This window comes from Sesamum indicum, linkage group LG3 (assembly GCF_026168435.1).
Source record: "Sesamum indicum cultivar Baizhima isolate 11 linkage group LG3, ASM2616843v1, whole genome shotgun sequence".
In the NCBI taxonomy this organism is placed as follows: Eukaryota; Viridiplantae; Streptophyta; class Magnoliopsida; order Lamiales; family Pedaliaceae; genus Sesamum; species Sesamum indicum.
Genome location: NC_142659.1, coordinates 27435412 through 27454846, shown reverse-complemented (window position 1 = coordinate 27454846; position 19435 = coordinate 27435412). Strand labels below are relative to the sequence as shown.

The following is a 19435-nucleotide window of genomic DNA, read 5'->3' as shown; positions in this document are numbered from 1 at the left end:
GATCAGAACGCACGCCAACGAGATAAGGCCACGTGGCCCAGTACTTACCGTACAACTGTGTATTATAAATAGACCCCGGCACGCCATAAATGAGGTAACTGATACGCATTAATTGAGACCGAACTCCTAGATCGAACCAATTTCATTCGACCAAACTAACTTGAGCGTCGGAGGGTCATTGTCGGGGACGTGCCCGACGAGCTCACAGTTCGTGTTTTCATTCTCAGGGAACCCAAAATCTGGTCTTGGACGAATAGGCGCTTCGAGTGGAGATCGCATCACGAGATCGCATATTTCGACCCGGATCAGTTGGCGCCGTCTGTGGGAACATCTGAGAATTCCTTAGCATAATGGAAGGTTCGTCGAGGAGAAACGCCGGGGAAGAAGAAACACCAAGGAAAGGGACGGGGGCAACCATTCAACTAACCCCTGATGAGTTACAGAAAATGATAGAGGAAGCTAGCCGGAAAGCAATCGTGGAATATGAAAGAAGAACTGCGACCCCCCTGGTCAAGAAAACAGCGAGGAGACAACTGTTCGAAAATGTGGAGCCGATCCGAGAATCAAGAGTACAAGGCGGACAGGAGCATCGCAGTAAACGACCAGCGTCATCCGACGCTGGCTCTAGCAGCCATGGTCGTACGAAGAGAAGGGAACCGGTGATCTCGAGAGCGGAGGTAGAAAGTGTGGGAAGGCAGATAGAGAATCTTAACAGGCAGATAGATGAGCTTAAAAAACGAGGAGAAATAGTTGCGCACAACAAGAACTCACCCTTTAGCAACGACATCCTGGTTCAAGTGGTGGAACCCGGCTTCCGGGTACCCGATCTGCCAAGATATGATGGGACTAAGGACCCCTACGAACATATAGCGGCCTTCGATATGGTTATGAACTTGTATGGGCAGCCAGGCCCAATCATGGCCAAGTTGTTTGCGACCACATTAACTGGAAAGGCACAAGAATGGTTCACCAACTTACCTAGGGGAAGCATTGATTCACATGAGCAGATGATCCAGAAATTCTCCTTCCACTTTGCAAGCCGGAGGAAGCAAAAAAGATCTGCCACCCATTTATTCACCATACGGCAGAGAGAGGACGAGACATTGAAAAGTTTCGTAGGGAGATTCAATAACGAAATGATAGAGATACAAGATCTGCGTATAGACATGATGGTCAGTATTTTGATTCATGGTTTGAAAAAAGGCCCGTTTGCATCCGCACTTGCGCGCGACCCGCCTATGGATGCCGAGCAGCTCATGGGTCTAGCACAGAAATATATAGACGAGGAAGAGATGAATGCGATGAAGGATTATGAGCGGAAGGAGCGCGAGCAGATGTACAGGAAACCGAGCGAGGCAAGAGAAGTCGGGGGAAGCAGGCAGAAGCAAGAAAAGCAGAGGGAGCCCAAATACATTCCCAAATATCACAACTATACCCCACTGCCGATGTCGCGAGAAAAGGCATTGATGATGGTCGAGAACGCGGACGTTCTCAAATGGCCAAGGCACACTAGATATACACCCTCCAAGAAATTTTCCAACAAATACTGCAGGTTTCACCGGGAGAGAGGGCACAACACGGAAGAGTGCTTCCAATTGAAAGACGAAATCGAAAGGTTAATGAGGCAGGGGTACTTTAGAGACCGAGTCCCCCACAATTGCAGAACAGGCAGGGAGGAGCCAAGGAGAAGCAGGTCGAGGAGCAGAGACAGAAACCCGGGACCATCAAAGTCGATGCACGCTCAGGCCACCCCAAACAACGCGCCAACTAAAGGAGTTATTTACACGATTGCAGGGGGTTCTAGCTCGAATAGCTCGAACAGGGATAGGAAGAGAAGCGCTCGAACTTCGAACTCAAGCCGAGGGAAGGAGTTCGTACTGAAAGTGGAAGAAGAGGAGGCCATTTCCTTTAGCAGCTCTGATAAACCCGAGGAGATGGGAGAGATGAACGACCCGATCGTTATCAAACTCGACATAGCTAATTTCACAGTTCACAAGGTCTTAGTGGACAGCGGGAGTTCCGCAGATATCATCTTCAAAAATGTGATTGACAGAATGGGCTTGGAAAATCTTCGGTGGGAGCCGGTCAGAACACCGCTAGTCGGTTTTGGCGGAAGCGAGGTAACGTCCTTAGGAATGATCGAGTTGCCAGTATCCATAGGGGACGAGCCCAGGCGGAGGACAACAATGGTAAAATTTTTGGTAGTGGATACCCCATTTGCGTACAATGTGATATTGGGCAGGCCAGGACTGAACTCGTTCAGGGCAGTCATCTCCACCTACCATATGAAGGTGAAGTTCCCAACGGATCGCGGGGTAGGAGAGGTAGCATGCGACCAGAAAGAGGCGCGAAAATGCTACAATCTCTCACTGAAGGGAGAACCCGAGGCGAAGAAGAGAAGAGTGAAAGAGGACGCTGAACCAAGGCCCTTCGAGCCGGAACATTTAAAACCTAGCGAGGAGTACAAAGTCATCCAGCTCGCTCCCGATGAGCCGGACAAAACTACCAGGATAGGGGCGAGCCTGAAGGAGAGGGAAATGGCCATGATTGAATTCCTGAAAGAGAACATGGACGTGTTCGCGTGGGGTCCGTCTGATTTCACTGGAATCGACCCCGGGGTGATCGTGCATAGGTTAAACACAGACCCGGCGATGCGACCTGTGCGGCAGAAGAAGAGGTCTTTCGGGAGCGACAAAAATGAAATCATCCGGAAAGAAGTGGACAAGCTACTCAATGCCGGGTATGTAGAGGAGATTCAGTACACCGATTGGCTATCTAACGTGGTACTTGTCCCGAAATCCGCAGGGAAATGGCGAATGTGTGTGGACTTCACGGACCTGAACAAGGCGTGTCCCAAGGATCCCTACCCGTTGCCCCGAATCGATGTCATGGTGGATTCCACCGCAGGTTACGAGATGTTCTCGATGATGGATGCGTACCAGGGGTATCACCAGATCCACATGGCGGAGGAGGACAAGGACAAAACTTCGTTCATCACGGAAAAAGGAATCTTTTGTTACAATATGATGCCGTTCGGTTTAAAGAATGCAGGAGCCACATACCAGCGTCTGGTCAACAAGATGTTCGGAGACCTGCTCGGAAAGACGATGGAGGTATACGTGGATGACATGCTCGTAAAGAGCAAGAGGTCGCAGGATCACCTCGCCGATCTCGCCCAGGCGTTCGCTATCATGAAATCATACGGGATGAAACTCAACCCAGACAAATGCACATTCGGAGTAGGCGGAGGAAAATTTCTAGGATATATGGTCAGTGAACGGGGAATCGAAGCTAACCCGGAGAAAATTCGAGCCATCATGGATCTGCGCTCTCCAGTCACGGTCAAAGACGTCCAGAAGTTGACAGGGAAAATCACCTCTCTCGGAAGATTTATCTCGCGGTCAGCTGACAAAAGTCTCCCTTTTTTCAGGATTCTGAGAAAACCCAAGAACTTCGAATGGAACGAGGAGTGCGAGAAGGCCTTGCACGAGCTCAAGAAGTACCTAACGACCCCTCCCTTATTAGCGAACCCGAAGGAACACGAAGAACTATTCCTCTACCTGGGTGTATCGGAACACGCAGTAAGCTCAGTGTTGGTGAGAGAAGAAGGAGGTCAACAGAACCCCATCTACTACGTAAGCAAAATGCTCCAAGGGGCCGAATTGAGATATACAGAGATGGAGAAGTTGGCGCTCGCACTCGTGGTCACCGCTCGAAAGCTACGACCGTACTTCCAATCGCATAAGGTGATCGTGCTAACGAACTACCCCTTGAAGCACATAATGTCGCGACCCGAAGCATCAGGTCGACTGATCAAATGGACGATAGAGTTGGGCTAACATGACATAGAATATCGACCTAGGACGACCCAAAAAACACAAGTACTGGCAGATTTTGTGACAGAGCTAGCGGGCGAACCCGATCTACCCAGAATGGTTGAGGAGCAAACCTCCAAATGGATGCTACACGTAGATGGAGCCTCGAACGCCAACAGTGGAGGGGCCGGAGTATGGATACAGGGGCCGAAGGAAGTCGAGATCGAAGCAGCCGTTCGTTTGGCCTTCCCCGTGACCAACAATGAAGCCGAGTACGAGGCACTCGTACTGGGACTAGAGCTCGCCTTCCAGGCGGGCGCCCAAGATTTGGAGGTGTTCACGGACTCCCAGTTAATCGCTCTGCAGATCGAAGGGACGTATGAGACGAGAGAGAAAACCATGACAGCTTACAAGGAAATCGCTCAGCAATGGATGAAAAAATTTGACAGATGTTCGGTTTTGCAGGTCCCAAGAGCAGAAAATGACAAGGCAGACGCCTTATCCAAGTTCGGGGCCGCCATGGATGGGATTGGAGATCGCAAGATCACGGCTCTGGTTCGAGCACGACCAAGTATCGCAGGCGGAAAGGAGGTGCAGACGGTCGCAGAACCTGAATCATGGAAGGACGAAATCGCCAAATATCTTAAAGACGGCACCCTGCCTCTGGACCCCATTGCCGCTAAGAGAGTCAAATTCAGAGCCACCCGATTCACGATGTTGTCAGGACAGCTCTATAAGCGAACGGTGGATGGACCTCTCCTGAAGTGCTTAGATGAGGAGAGAGCTCTATATGTTATGCGAGAAATTCATGAGGGGAGCTGTGGTAACCACTCTGGTGCGAGGTCGTTGGCTCAGAAGATAGTACGTCAGGGATTCTATTGGCCCACGATGGCAAAGGACGCCAAAGAACTAGTAAAGAAGTGTGAAAGTTGTCAAAAATACGCGTCCCTTATACACCAACCCGCGACCCCGGTGGAGCCGATCAAAATAGCCTGCCCATTCGACCAATGGGGGATCGACATCGTCGGACCTTTTCCCCCTGCACTAGCCCAGAAAAAATTCATTATCGTGGCGGTAGAATATTTCACCAAATGGGTCGAAGCGGAAGCGGTTGCTAAAATATCTGAGAATGAAGTCATCAACTTCATTTGGAAAAACATCATCTGCAGGTTTGGCCTGCCTCGCATACTAATTTCCGACAATGGGACGCAATTTCAAGGGAAGAAGATCACGGGATGGTGCAAGGAGCTCAAGATCGCACAGCACTTCACGGCAGTGGCGAACCCGCAAGCTAATGGTCAGACGGAGGTGACCAACCGAACAATCCTCCACCATTTGAAAACGCGGCTAGGCAGTAAGGGATCATGGCTGGAGGAACTACCCGGGGTCTTATGGGCTTACAGGACAACACCTCGCACCACAACAGGAGAGACCCCGTTCTGCTTGGTATATGGAACGGAGGCAATCATTCCGGCAGAGATCGGGGAGGAATCTCAGAGAGTGGCAATGTATGACCCCGAGGCTAACCAACAGGAACGAAGCTTTGATCTCACCATGATCGAAGAAAAGAGAGATGGGGCGTACGCAAGGATTCTACACCACAAAGGGTTAATGATGAGAAGCCAAGGCCGAAGAGTTCGACCGAGAGAACTCCAGGTGGGGGACCTCGTGCTTAAAAAAGTCGAAGTCTCGAAACATGTAGGTAAACTAGAACCCCCATGGGAAGGACCATTCAAGGTGGTGGAAATCAAAAAGAAGGGAACGTATAAGTTGCAGGACATGCAGGGGCGAAGTCTACCGCGACCATGGAATATCCAGAACTTGAAAAGGTTCTACGCGTAGCCCCGAGATCGCAGAAAGGGAGGTCGAACAGGAGCCTGCGAAAGGCCGTCAACAAGAAAGTCGAACAGGAGCCTGCGAAAGGCCATCAACAAGAAGATCGAACGGGAGCCTGCGAAAGGCCATCAACAAGAAGATCGAACGGGAGCCTGCAAAAGGCCATCAACAAGAAGATCGAACATGAGCCTGCGAAAGACCATAAGCAAGGAGATCGAACAAGAGCCTGTAAAGGGTCGAATAGCAGATTAAAGGTCAGGGGGTCGGTGCCCCGAATCACCAGGTTGAACAATGCTATTGTGTAAACATTTGTATCCACTGTAAGCTCGTGTTAATTCGATTTATAAAATTACGCGCATCTTTGTTATGCTCTTTCTTGCACATTTGGTTTATAAACTCATTTCGTTGCTCATCTTTTTCTAATCGCAATATGCCAATCTGCCAAGACCAAAAACGCGAACTGAAAAAGACGCGTCCAAAAACGCGAACTGAAAAAGACGCGTCCAAACATGCGAACTGAAAAAGACGCATTCAAAACAAAAACGCGAACTGAAAAAGACGCGTCCAAGCATGCGAACTGAAAAAGACGCATTCAAAACAAAAACGCGAACTGAAAAAGACGCGTCCAAGCATGCGAACTGAGAAAGACGCATTGAAAACAAAAACGCGAACTGAAAAAGACGCGTCCAAGCATGCGAACTGAGAAAGACGCATTGAAAACAAAACGCGAACTGAGAAAGACGCGTCCAAAAACGCGAACTGAAAAAGACGCATTCTAAACCAAATGCGAGCCGAAAAAGACGCATTCTAAACCAAATGCGATATGGAGAAGATGCACTCCAAACCAAGCGCGAACTGGAAAAGACGCGTGCCAAGACAAAACTGGAAAAGGTGTATTCAAATACCATCTCGGAAAACGAACTCCCAGTACGCAAAGGCAAAATGTAGCATGCGAAAGCATAAGCCAGTTATGAAGAACATCAGATAGAAAGAGTAAGTTGCATTAATGAATAGGACATTTACAGTTTCGATATGACCCATGAGTCCATTCCCCCAGAAAATGTACAAGTTAGCCAGTATGTATCGAGGGGAAGAAGGGGTCATGCAAAAAGAGGTCATACAAAAAAGACCAAAAATCCTATCAAAAAGAGTCTAAGCAGCTTCGTCATCTTTGCCCTCCGCATCGGCTTCAGCTTCCATCTCCGCACGAAGCACCATGAACTCGTCATCCTTCAATTCGGGATCTGGAGGATAAGGCTGGAGATCGCCATCAAGAGTGATATCCAACCGGCCGCGATCAAAAGACTCTGAAAACCCACCGAGTTTCTCGATTTGATACTCGCAGGTCTTATAGCCCTTGGCAAACGAGTCAGTCGTTTTGAGCTCCAAGGCAGTCGTGAAAGTGTCCGTCTTCAAGAAATCGCGGACAGCAGCCATACGGGAATCTGCTAGAAGTTTTTGGTGCTCCTCGAGAGGGATGCGACCGGACTGGCCCTCTTCAAAACCTCTCATGTGGCCCTCAGCCAGTCCGGCCTCGCGGCCAGCGTCGAATCCCTCCTTCCTGCCTTCAGCCAAAGCAACATCCCTTTCAGATAAGGCGATCTCCCTCTCCTTCCTAGCAACGTCGAGCTCGCCCGACAACCGTTTGATTTGCTCGGCATAGGACAACAGTTCATCCGCGTGCTTCAGGGCCTGATTGTCCAGTTCGACCACTCGGGCCTGAAGCTCTTGCACCTTCTTGTCAGCTTTGATGTAGTTCTTGCGGTAGGAGGTGCATTTCAGCGACAAGCTCCGGAGAAATGTTAGACCCTGCAAGACCGTTAGCATATGAGTTCGGGTAGATAAGGACAGTCGGGATAGAAATTTACCTGTAGCATAGCGTGGGCACCGAATTGCTCGACCCGAACAGAATTGGTCGTCACCAAGGAACCCTGATCGCGGAGTGATGTTAGCGAGTTGTATACGTCGAAAGGCTCGCCCTCAGCCTCAGCAAAAAGCACCGAACTCGTGGAGCCGTCCCACCTTGTGGGCTTCGAGGGGTGCGACCGAGAGCCCGCCGTGAAGCTCGGGCTTCCTCCCAGTGCAAAGCGAGCTGCTCTAACTTCAGAAATCTCTCCCGCTCGTCTTCTTGGCTGCACTTGTCCGCAGCTTCCCGAGCCATCCTGCTCAGACTCTTAGGCCGGGGAGACGGAGATTCGGAGGGATCAGAAGGACCCGCCGACTCCTTCCCCTTCGAACCTTCCTCGTGCCCGCGTTTCAACGAAGACCGTTTCCTCTTTTTCGTTTTCTCCCAGCCAGCCCTCTCCGGTTTATCGAATTCCAACCCCAGGTCTCCACTGAAGGTGTCCAAGTTCAATTCCAGATCGCTGGAGTTATATCCGAGAAGAGGTAGAGATGGGGTCCCTTCGCTGTCGACAAGGATGGGCTGGCGGTCGGTAGGAACAGGCAACGTTTGGGCTTGCGATGGAATGGATGCTGGAGGAAGATCCTTAGGGGGAACAGGACCTTTCGCAGTTTGGTCCTTAGTTGAGGTAGAAGCGACCTGTTTCCCCTTGGCCTTGGCCTTGGCCTTGTCTACTTTGTTCGCAACCGCTTGCATCCGCAGGGCGTTACGCGAACTCATGATGATGCTATCTGCAAAGAGGGGCAGCTACGTAAGCGTAATAAATCAAAACAGGGAGAACAGCATGAGAAGAGAAAATCACCTAAGGACTCCTCAATGTGGAGGGAAGCAGGAGAAAGCCCAGAAAGTTGTAAGACCTTCTCCGATAGAAGCTTCTTGGGGTCATACTTATAGGATGTTAGACTCTTTATTTGGTCGCCTTCTAGCCCCCCCCCCCCCCCCCCGCTAGTTTTCGGAAGAGGTTTATACTTAGTCCACTCGTTTTTGAAGGGCCAGACACCTCTAGGAGGTCGAATAAAAATATAGCAATCTAACCAGACCCCTACATTCGACTTCAGGGCACTCAGGTACCCACAGTCAGGCTTGGCAGAAAGGTAGAAAAAACCCCTACTCCCAGACCGCTTGGAGGTGGTGAAAGAATACAAACTCCAAAAGTTATCAAAACTAGGCTCGAGACCTAAAAATTGCATTATTACCACAAAAAGAATAATATGGGTGATAGAGTTAGGGGAGAGTTGCATGGGACATAACCCCAACTTATTCAAGATCGAAGATACAGGAGGGGCTAAGGGAAACCGGAGTCCGGCATCAAGGTGTTTGATGGAGAAAGCACTAAAACCCTCAGGGGGACGGTGCATACGATCGAAGGTGGCCGGGATGATGATGTCATAATCAGGCGGGATGTAGTACTTCTCTCTGATCCTAAGAACCGAGGTCGTTACCTTACTAACCAAAGCTTCCCAAGGGTTTTTAGTGAGTCTATCCTGGAATCTAGCAAGAACCGATGGTCCAGCTTGTTTATCATGGAGTTTGGAAATAGGAAATTGCTTGTTCCTTTTCGGAGAAGTAGAGAAGGAACCATGAGCCGACCCAGACACAGACCTAGATGCAGACCCGGACTCAGACCTAGACACGGGCTCCGAACCAGAGACAGGAATGCCAGCAGATCCAGAACCAGGACGCGAGTTAGAGTTCGAGTTAGAGCTGGAAGACATCGTACCTTAGAACATGATGGCTCTGGAAGCTGCAGATCGAATTCGAACTTCAGGCTGTAAAGATGGTCGCCGAAAGTCAGTATGTGGGGCAGGAGAAATGTTTGAAAGCTGGGAGTATTTATAGGCAAAGCCCCTCGGGATACGCGCCACAGATCAGACTGATAGGATGGAGACACGTGTCCGCAGCGACGATTCGACTTCCTCAAAGCGCGAGCTCGCACTTTAAGAAAGTGAGGGAGTAATGATGAGTACTCAAATATTGTACCTGCAAAAGGACCAAAACACCCCTCATTAAGGGCATTACAGTCATTTCGAGGGCAGGATCCGCGAATATTGTAACAGGCGGGTCGCGCGGGACCCGACCCGGATCGCGCACACCGACTGGAAACCCGGACAATCCCCACCGTTCGATCAGAACGCACGCCAACGAGATAAGGCCACGTGGCCCAGTACTTACCGTACAACTGTGTATTATAAATAGACCCCGACACGCCATAAATGAGGTAACTGATACGCATTAATTGAGACCGAACTCCTAGATCGAACCAATTTCATTCGACCAAACTAACTTGAGCGTCGGAGGGTCATTGTCGGGGACGTGCCCGACGAGCTCACAGTTCGTGTTTTCATTCTCAGGGAACCCAAAATCTGGTCTTGGACGAATAGGCGCTTCGAGTGGAGATCGCATCACGAGATCGCATATTTCGACCCGGATTAGAAATTGATCCAACCATCAAATTGTGTAATAAAAATGTTGAGGTAGAATAGACTGTCCTGAAGTGAGATTGCAATGGCATGAGACAAGTTTGTCTAATTTTAGGAACTAATATGTTAATTATTATTTTTTATTTTTTTTTTGATTCGAGTCCAACTTGTCCGGACCCATAGCCCCTCAAGTTGAACTCTTTAAGGAAAACTTTCATTTTTAATCCTATAAATATAGGTGCTTTACATTTTTAGTTTATTTTCTTTTGAAAAATTATATGTCATCCGGTAATTATCTAGTGAACAAATTAAGTCTTACGGTTATTTATGTAAAAAAATACATTTAATTCTGTATTTTTTTTTATATTTAATAACTTTTAGTCCTCGACTTGTCGGTAATTGAGAATTATGGCTGGAAAAAAGCACGTGTCTTTCATGTATTTTTTTAATCTTAAACTCTAAGTACTTAGTACTATATTTTTTGGACTAAGTCTTTTTACGGGAACCCATAATGAATTCACTTTTCGAAACTCTATAAAATCTCGTCTGTCATATTGGCCTACTTGGTGTGAATTCTTGGAGAATTCATACAATATCTTGCTTGTCACTCGAGGTAAAAGCTTACATTGTTGGTCTCTCAAAATTCAATCATAGCAATCTCAAGAGTCGAGGCCAATACTTGTCTTCTAAATGGAAATATTCTTTTGGAGCTCGTATATTTTAAATGAGGCATTTCTTTTTTAGGTTATTCTCTCTATATTTTCTGGTGTCGTCTCTTTTTACATTAACTTATGTACGTTTATCTCATAGTTAAAATTGGAATTTTGGTCATATATTAACAATTTTATTTGCCTCTCACCATCCTCATCCGAGCATGAAGAATACAAGCTTTTCTCCAGCCAACGTTGGAAATCATCGGCCAAGTTTAGAACATAAAGTATCAAATTTTTTAAAAGAATATTAAAGGACTAAATGTGTTTTTTTATAAATAACTACAGAATTTAATTTGCTTACTGAATAATTACAAAAAAAAAAAATGTGTTAAATTATAAAAGTTATAGAATCAAATATGTTTTCTTAAAAGATAAGGAGCAAAAGCGCGACATGCCTATATTTATAAGATTAAAAATAAAATTTTGCCGACTCATTAAACCCACTGGATTCATTTTATAATATTAAAATTATGAAAAACATATACCCTTTAAAAATAATATTCTCATAGCTCTTTGACGACAATAAAAAAAAAATAATATTATAAAAAAATTAAAAAATAAATTGGGTCGTAATCGAATCTGACCGACTGCAAATATTAAAATTAATTTTTTTTATAAAAAAATAATTTATAATTATAAAATCTCGCTCCATATGAAAAGAATTTGAAACAGAGGTGATGTGAGTAGATAGGTGCATTGACAACTTGGATTCAGCCTTTTCCCATTGATATGTGGGGCTAAAGACTTTTATCATCTTCAAGAGGAAGCTCTTTAAATGAAACTTGGATTCCATCCTTGTCCGCTCTTAACCCCTACAGATTTCTGAAATCGACTTAACGTTCTGATTCATGAACACGACTCACTACTCCACATCTTTTTTTATTTCAAATATTTTATATTTTAATAAATAAAAAAAATATATTATAACACGAAACTTTTCAAAGAGTTTTTCATTCTAATACTATACTCATCGGATTACATCTTAATACTATTCTCGCCTAGACACGCTTAATTTATAAAATCTGATGGAATCCGACACAATTAGTGCTGGTATAATTGCACCCTCAAATATCATAGATGAAAATAGGAAAATATGATTATTTTCTATAATTTCATAGTATTGGTATTTAGTAGTGGAGAATTCATATTGTGCAAGAACTTCTTTAAGTAATGAAGTTTGCTATTTAGTATTTAGAAATAATTTTTCATGTTATAGTGAAGTTTGTTTTGAAAAATTCTCCTCGAAAATATTGATTTGAGTTAATAAACTATCTTATTATTTTTTTTAATAATTAGTTGTCGTGGCATGTACTACTTTTGCGCATATAATCTAATTCCCCTCATGTTACACACTTCGAATTTTCATCATACTTTGAATTTTATTTTTAAAATCTGTGTTGGCATTTAAAATATGACATGGAAATAAATAAATATTTTTGGTACAAATATTCAAAAGTATAATAGATTTTTTAAAATTTTGGTGTGACGGTACCATAAACCAATAGTTGTTAGGTGAGAAGTGTCTTTTTTTACACTAGTATCATTCCATGCTGCCTCTATATGTATATAATAAATAATTTTTATATTATAAATAAAAATAAAATATATAAACTAATACATCATATTTCAACCAAAGAGAGAGAGAGAGTAAGAAATAAATAAAGAAAACAAATTTAACTTAAGGGTATTATCAATACAATCAAATTGATGTTGTCATGTCACAAACAGTCATTTGTGAGTATAAAAGTTTTTTTTTTTTTTTTTATGTTAGTATAAATAAACTGTCGAAAATATTGAATTTCACCCACTTGCGCAAACCTAGAGTTTTTGAACCAAGACCTCTAAGAAGATATGGCGCTGCTCAAAGTATTGAATTGTTCTCCACACGACAAACAATCTACTTCTTCTTCTCTTTTTTTTTTTTTTTTTGAGGAATCGGTTACAATTATAATATGAGTTTCAATCATCAATAAACAATATACATTAATTATCAAGAGCAAATATATATATATTAAACTAATAACACGCGTTGATGGAATTCGAATCTATAACATCTTAATCGTGAGGACTCGTTGACTGAATTAACCCTACTATTTTTTTATTAGTTAAAAAATTTAAATTATATTAAACTCGTTATTCACTACTCAAATCAATGGAATCCAACCAACCAACAGATTACTATTCCCAAAAGTTGTTTGCCCGCATTCATCATCATTGTTCCACTAACGCACTAAAAAAATTAAATATTATAAATCGTCTTTATATAAAGTGAGGAGCTCTATTTCTTGTTCTTACTAATGTGTCCCTTTTTTTTTTTTTTTTAAGATGAGTAGAAATTTTATGGTTAGGTGCAAAAAGTAGAAAGTTGGAGAATTTTGAGTTTGGGGAATTTCAATTAGCCACAGCCCACAAGGGAGTGATGTGAAAATAACGTGACCAAAATGTTGATTAAGTTGTGAGGGTGATGGATAAATAATTACTCCGAATAGGTTGGGATTTTCGCTTTCCACACAATTCATGTCATGCTTATCTTATTGTTTCACACTTGTAATCCAATTTTGATTCTTCTCCAGATAGTTATATTACTTAGAATTGACAACCCCCCATTTCTTTATTACTAAATTTAGATAAAGAGAAAAATTAAATACTGTGTCGACAATTTAGGATAATATTTTTTACATGAATTTGAGTAATTAGTTTTTTCAAAGAGCAAAATACACCTCGAATATTTTAAATATGAACCTTATACATCATTATCATTATTATATCAGAAAGGTTCCGGTTATAGTCGTCTGATGTTTAAGTTAATAGGTCGTAAGCAAAATGATAATATAGGTCGTAAGAACATTAATGTACCAAAAATTGTACATGCTGCAATGATGACTATTTATAGATTTATTCCAACTGTACAATTTCACATGAGTCGCAGATACAAAAATGATTGAATAGTCACAGTGCATCCATATATATTAGGATTTATGATGCATTGAATCAGATAATAAAGATTTAAATTAATAAAATGAATTTAAAACTTCTCTGAAAATTATAAATACTCTGCCAAAAATAATTGAAGCCCTTAATTTTATACAAACTTATAGTATCTATACTATATTATTAAGGGAGAGCACTTATTTGGTATCTCTCCCTTTTTTGGTCTGCTATTTTTTATTTTATTTATTTATTTTAGCATTTCTTTTTTCTCAACCTCCATTTTTTTTCTCTCAACTTCCATATTTTTTTTTCTACTTGTCTCTAAATAACTATTCACAACCTCTATTTTTTAATATTTTTTCTTTATTTAACTATAATATATAATTTAAAAATATAATAATAAAATCTAATTTCCCTCATCTCTCACTTCATCTTCCTTTTGTCTCCTTTCCCTCTCTCAGCCTCCTTCTCTCTCACTTCATCTTCTCCTTCTTTTCCTTGCTGCCGCTGGGCCGCCTCTCTTCCCTATCGCGCTGCCGCACTTTCTCACGGTGTCGCCTCTCTTTCCTCCAGCCTCACGTTGCCAAGCCCTTCTCCTTCTTTTCTTCCTTTTTATTATTTAAAAAATATAAAAGAGAGACGACTCGGGTCAAAGGTTGAACCCGTCCTGACGAAGTTTATGGCGGGGCGGGACTATACGAAAGAAAGTCCGGGGCGGGTCTCGGATCCACGCTCCCCCCCCCCCCCCGGTTGCCACCCCTATTTTAGTGTCACTTTTGGAATTGAGTTATAGTTGCAAGATTATTTAATAACTTAAATTAAAATAACATTGACAATCTAAATTTTATGAGATGATTTATTTTAATAATTAGTTGCAAAATGATAATACCAAATTATGGAAATTATTTAATATCTTTTTTTAAAGGAAAACATGCAAAAATTTTAATTAATAAAATAATTTAATATTATAAAGAATTTATGTATAACTATATTAAATTTGAAAGAAAGTAAGCAAAATTTTCTGTAAAAAAATTAATTTAAATGTTCTCTTAAAAAGTAATAATATTCTTATTTAATAATTCATAATTTTATTTTTATTTCATGAGATGTGACTTATTATACCATTTACTATATTCAAATTAAAATCTTGATATAATACATAGAAAATTTAAATAAATAAATACGCTCAAATAGATAAAAAAAAATACAAAGAAAATAGTCATATTCATAAAACTGTAGACTTAAATTTATTTCCGAGTAAGACTTTATTGGCTATTCCTAATTTTAGTAAATGTTACGCAATTGTGTAAATTCCCCACCTTGGACTATAATATAGAATAATCTAGTAATTACCGAACTTTTAGGGCTTGTAATTGGGGCAAAAATTGTGGGTTATAGTGTAATTTACCATATTTTTTGCATAACGCCATTGGTAATTGGTATTCCTTTTCTCTGGCAAGGAGGAAAGCACCGCAGTCCATCTCTCCTCCATCGTCACACAGCCGTCACCGTTTTCACCGAAGGTATATCGTTTCCAGCTGATTCACGTCCGTGATTATGATTTTTTTCCAAGTAATTCCTTGTTGTGATGGGATGAATTTGATTGTATAATTGAGATGTAAACCCACTTTTCATTTAGTGTTATCTCGATGTTCTCTTCATGATTCGCTGCAAATTGCGTAACATTTGGGAATTTTTGTGAATGATGCATCGTGTAGAAGCAGAGAATTAAGAATGAAAAATGATGTTACAAACTTTATAGGTTAAACTTTTGCTGATGAATTACAATAGCAAATTTTATATGTTGGATGTTTCTTGAACAGGTTTGAAGTAGTTATACTTGAGAGTTCTGTTGTTTTGTTTCATTCATATCAGCATATAGCGTTTCAATTTTGTATTCTTCTCTTCTCTGGATTCTCCAGGGTTTTGGGGGTAAGCCGAATAACCAGAGTGTACAGCTGAAAGTCCGGAGCTGAAGGACAACTAGACCTGCATTGACAGAAATAAAAGCAAAGTGCGAATTGGAAGAAAACGAGAGAAAAATGGCTGAGAAATTGGCTCCTGAGAAACGCCATAGCTTCATGCATAATGGTATTGGCTCTTGAGACTAGTAGCTTTATATATTTATGAGACAATTAACTTGTAATACTATTATGATTTCAGGTCAGAAAGTGTTCGAGTGGGACCAAACTCTGGAAGAGGTTAACATGTACATAACCCTTCCACCCAATGTTCCGAAGAAGCTATTCTGCTGCAAGATTGATTCCAAGCATGTTGAAGTTGGGATCAAAGGCAACCCTCCATACCTTAATGTCAGTTTTCCCTTTATTTTTCCTTGTTGTATCTGGAGTTTTTTCAGTGCATTTCAGCAGTTTTTAACTTTCTTTTTTCTTTTTTGATAAATTGCAGCATGACCTTATGCACCCAGTGAAGACTGATTCTTCATTTTGGACCCTTGGTACTTCTCTGGAATTGATATTTCTGCATGAGAAAATAAAGTTCCTTTCCAAAAATTCATGGAAGACCATTGAAATGCCTGAATTAAGGACTTTGATCCATTAGTCTTCTCCATGAGAATTTTGTACTTAGACATTTGGAGGAGCATGATAGATGCTTGGATTTAGAATTTCATGGGGAAACATTGAAAAGGAAGATGAATTCATGAAAATTATCTTCCTCGCCTTTCTTTAAAAATCTAAGCTTTAACTACTTAAGTAGTGTGAACGTCAAGCAAAGTAAACTTCACAAATTGTCGAATTCCTGTCTGAATTACATATTTAAATGCATTTAACTTATGTTTTGGTTTGGAATCATTCATTAAGGAGAGGTTTTTTGGTTATGACTTTGTCATAGTAATCAAGAGTATAATACTATCATGAAATTTTTTCTGGAGAAAAGATTGATTATCATGAATTTTGTGTATAAAATTTAACCTTGATTGAACCGTTAAATATTCAGTTTACCTGAAATTCGTACGATTTCCTTATATGGGCAGAAAGTACAGATGAGTCTAAGTTGCTTTGTGTATCAAATAATTGGAGTTAACATCTTACAGTGCAGTGCTAATGGCCAAGTGTGGTTCCAAGAGTGTGACATCTAAATTATGCTAACTTATGATTTTTGTTGTTGCAGAAGATGATATAATGCACATAACCTTGCAGAAGAGGGACAAAGGTCAGACGTGGTCTTCGCCTATAATGGGTCAAGGCCAGTTGGATCCCTACACCACTGATCTTGAGCAGAAACGACTCATGCTTCAAAGGTTTCAAGAGGAGGTTTGTGATTTTAATCTTCTTTAGCAAACAAAGAGGTGTGAAGATTCTATGCATGATAGTTGTATTATTCTATCTTTTGATTCTTTAATTTAACTAAACTGCTTCTATTGCATGCTAATATTATCTTTTGTCTTCAATGTGGCGATACGGGTTTTATGTCAAGAGGCTTTTATCAATTGGTCTTAATGTCTCCTTATTATCTTTCATCATGAACGCTTAGCTGAGTGCCGACATTTGTAGGTTTCACATTTTACTGGTTATGGTTTTTAATGCTGATAAGTTCCATGTTGTTGATGCTGATTATTCATCTGTGATTAAAAGATAATAACAAACTTGGGAATAAGAAGCTCTTTTGCTCATATTTTGAGTTGAAACTACCCACTGGTTGCTTATAAACACTTTGCTGCTTAGGTAAGATACACACGCCATAAGAATCATGTAGTTAGTTTGTTGGGAAATTCTAGCAAGAACCAAATTTAGCCAACCCACCTAATCACATCAAGTGCATTATATTCGCTATGTGATAGTATATAGAAGAGAGTGGCTAATCACATGGTAAGAGCAATAAAACTTGCCATGTGATTGGTTAGGTGTGGCCTTACATAGGATGGGGACAATTTTGCTCTGTTATGGAAGTACATTGGGATTATTCTTATAAATTACTTTTCAGTTAAAGCCAAACAATTAGAAATTTAAAACAGGTTGTCATGTATTGACTAGAGAAATATATAAGTTTCAGGAATAAATGTATACATCTATTATACATGTGGATAGTTAATCAAGTAATAAAAGTTGAGAAATCAATGCATTGAGTGGCAGATAATTTTTTGCAAAAATCTGGGACATTGGATTGACACAAGCTTTTATGGTAAATTAGCTTGTGATGCCAGAAACTGTGTGGTCTCTAAGTGTCATTGGTAGACAATGAATTTGGTGCGAGATGTGGGGGCACCCGACAATAATCTTATTATCCTGAACTTTTGAATGATGGGCCTCTTACATTTGCTATTACGTTGTGGAACTTTTCTACAGAACCCAGGCTTTGACTTCTCACAGGCTCAGTTCTCCGGAAGTTGCCCTGACCCAAGGACCTTCATGGGAGGGATACGTTCTAGTTGACAGCCTTTAGTCTTGGAGAAAAAGTATAACAGATATTGGCATCCTTGAATTGTATGTAATCTTAACCATCCCTACTCTTGGGCTTGCACAATAATTAGTACCTGTGGCCTATGTTTACACTTGTATGCTGACATTTGTTTGTTCCGTCGTGTTAGAATTCAGTGTATAATCAACATATTAAATGTTCTGGCACTTCCATTTAGATCATTCTCTTGCTCTAAGTAGAACTTTTACATTATGTGAAGAGTTCTGGGCAAAATGTCTTGCTTTATGTAGGGATTTGCCCTTCGCTCTACTGCTTAGGATTTCTGTTCTAAAACTTAAAGTTTGATCAACTGAGCAGGTTGGAATAAGCCCGTAGACTGGCCAACCGACCTCAAGAAACCTCAAACTGCCATGTTGTATGGTTATTGTCTAAAACCCTCCTCATTTAGGACAAGTTGGCTACGTTTTACATTTATTTTCTAAAAGCCACCTCCTTGCCAGGTGGTGTATGTTACATTGCCAACAGCTGTGCTTGAGTGGCTGTCTTCTTTTGATTAGAAAAAATGTGTCAGGTAGGGAAGCAGGAAGCTATATTGCAGCTCCTTCAATTATGGGACTTAACTATATTAGGATGTTTTTTCAGTTCTAAGCTTATTAGTATGTGTCGTCGCCTGTTTACCGTGGTGAAGAATGATAAGTCAACCACCGAATTCATACACACCAGTATAAGCCGTGGTGATGGTGGTGTGGCTGAGTCGTTCATAGGTGGGTATAAATATATGTAGATCTTCTCAGATTTGTAAAATTACATATGCCTGCACTAATACTATCATTAGGCACTCCTGGTGGTCGTGGTCATCTTTTTCTTCTTCCTTTTTCTTTTCCCCTTCTTGAATAATTTTTTGCATTTTTTATATAAACCCCATTTGAGAGTTATGACCAAATTACGTGCACTTCCTATAAAACCTTTCTGCATTGGGATAAATGATCAAATCCAGACATAGATCTGGAAGCCTCTGTTGGATTCAGATATGGACTTGGATCTCTTATCCTCACATGTTAACATTATAATCACGACTAAAATTGTGTTTTTCAATTGTAATGGGGTTGGGGTCGTGGAAACTTGGTTTTGAACCCAGAACTCTTTCTTTTGTCGAGGAGAATGTCAACTCAATTAATTAGTCAATCATTATTTTCATAAAATTTTGGAGAAGTTTATTATAAATTTCACAAACATCATGATGGTAGGAAACTTGTTGCTTTCATAAAAAAAAATGATTGCCAGAGGGTAAAATTTCGTTATCATTGAAACTTTTGATTGCATCAACTTCTCTTGCAAAATTCGAATTTCAACCGATAGCTGCATAATTAATTGATTGTATTGCAATTGATTTTTAATTTGATTTATTAAACAAAATGGTCCATGGTATGTCGATTA

General features: G+C 41.3%; 2 protein-coding genes across 2 annotated transcripts; both read left to right on the top strand.

The window, feature by feature from the left end:
• The first annotated feature begins 350 nt into the window (after positions 1 to 350).
• Positions 351 to 3839, top strand: LOC148788840 (uncharacterized). Its single transcript, XM_088878156.1, has one exon. The coding sequence runs from the start codon at positions 351 to 353 to the stop codon at positions 3837 to 3839; it is 3489 nt and encodes a 1162-aa protein (XP_088734282.1).
• Positions 3840 to 14982: 11143 nt separating this feature from the next.
• On the top strand, positions 14983 to 18219 carry LOC105158958 (HSP20-like chaperones superfamily protein). Its single transcript, XM_011075881.3, has 6 exons — positions 14983 to 15141; positions 15541 to 15709; positions 15782 to 15930; positions 16028 to 16076; positions 16751 to 16893; positions 17926 to 18219. The coding sequence occupies exons 2-6, from the start codon at positions 15661 to 15663 to the stop codon at positions 18010 to 18012; spliced, it is 477 nt and encodes a 158-aa protein (XP_011074183.1). The 5' UTR covers positions 14983 to 15141; positions 15541 to 15660; the 3' UTR covers positions 18013 to 18219.
• Positions 18220 to 19435: the final 1216 nt, after the last annotated feature.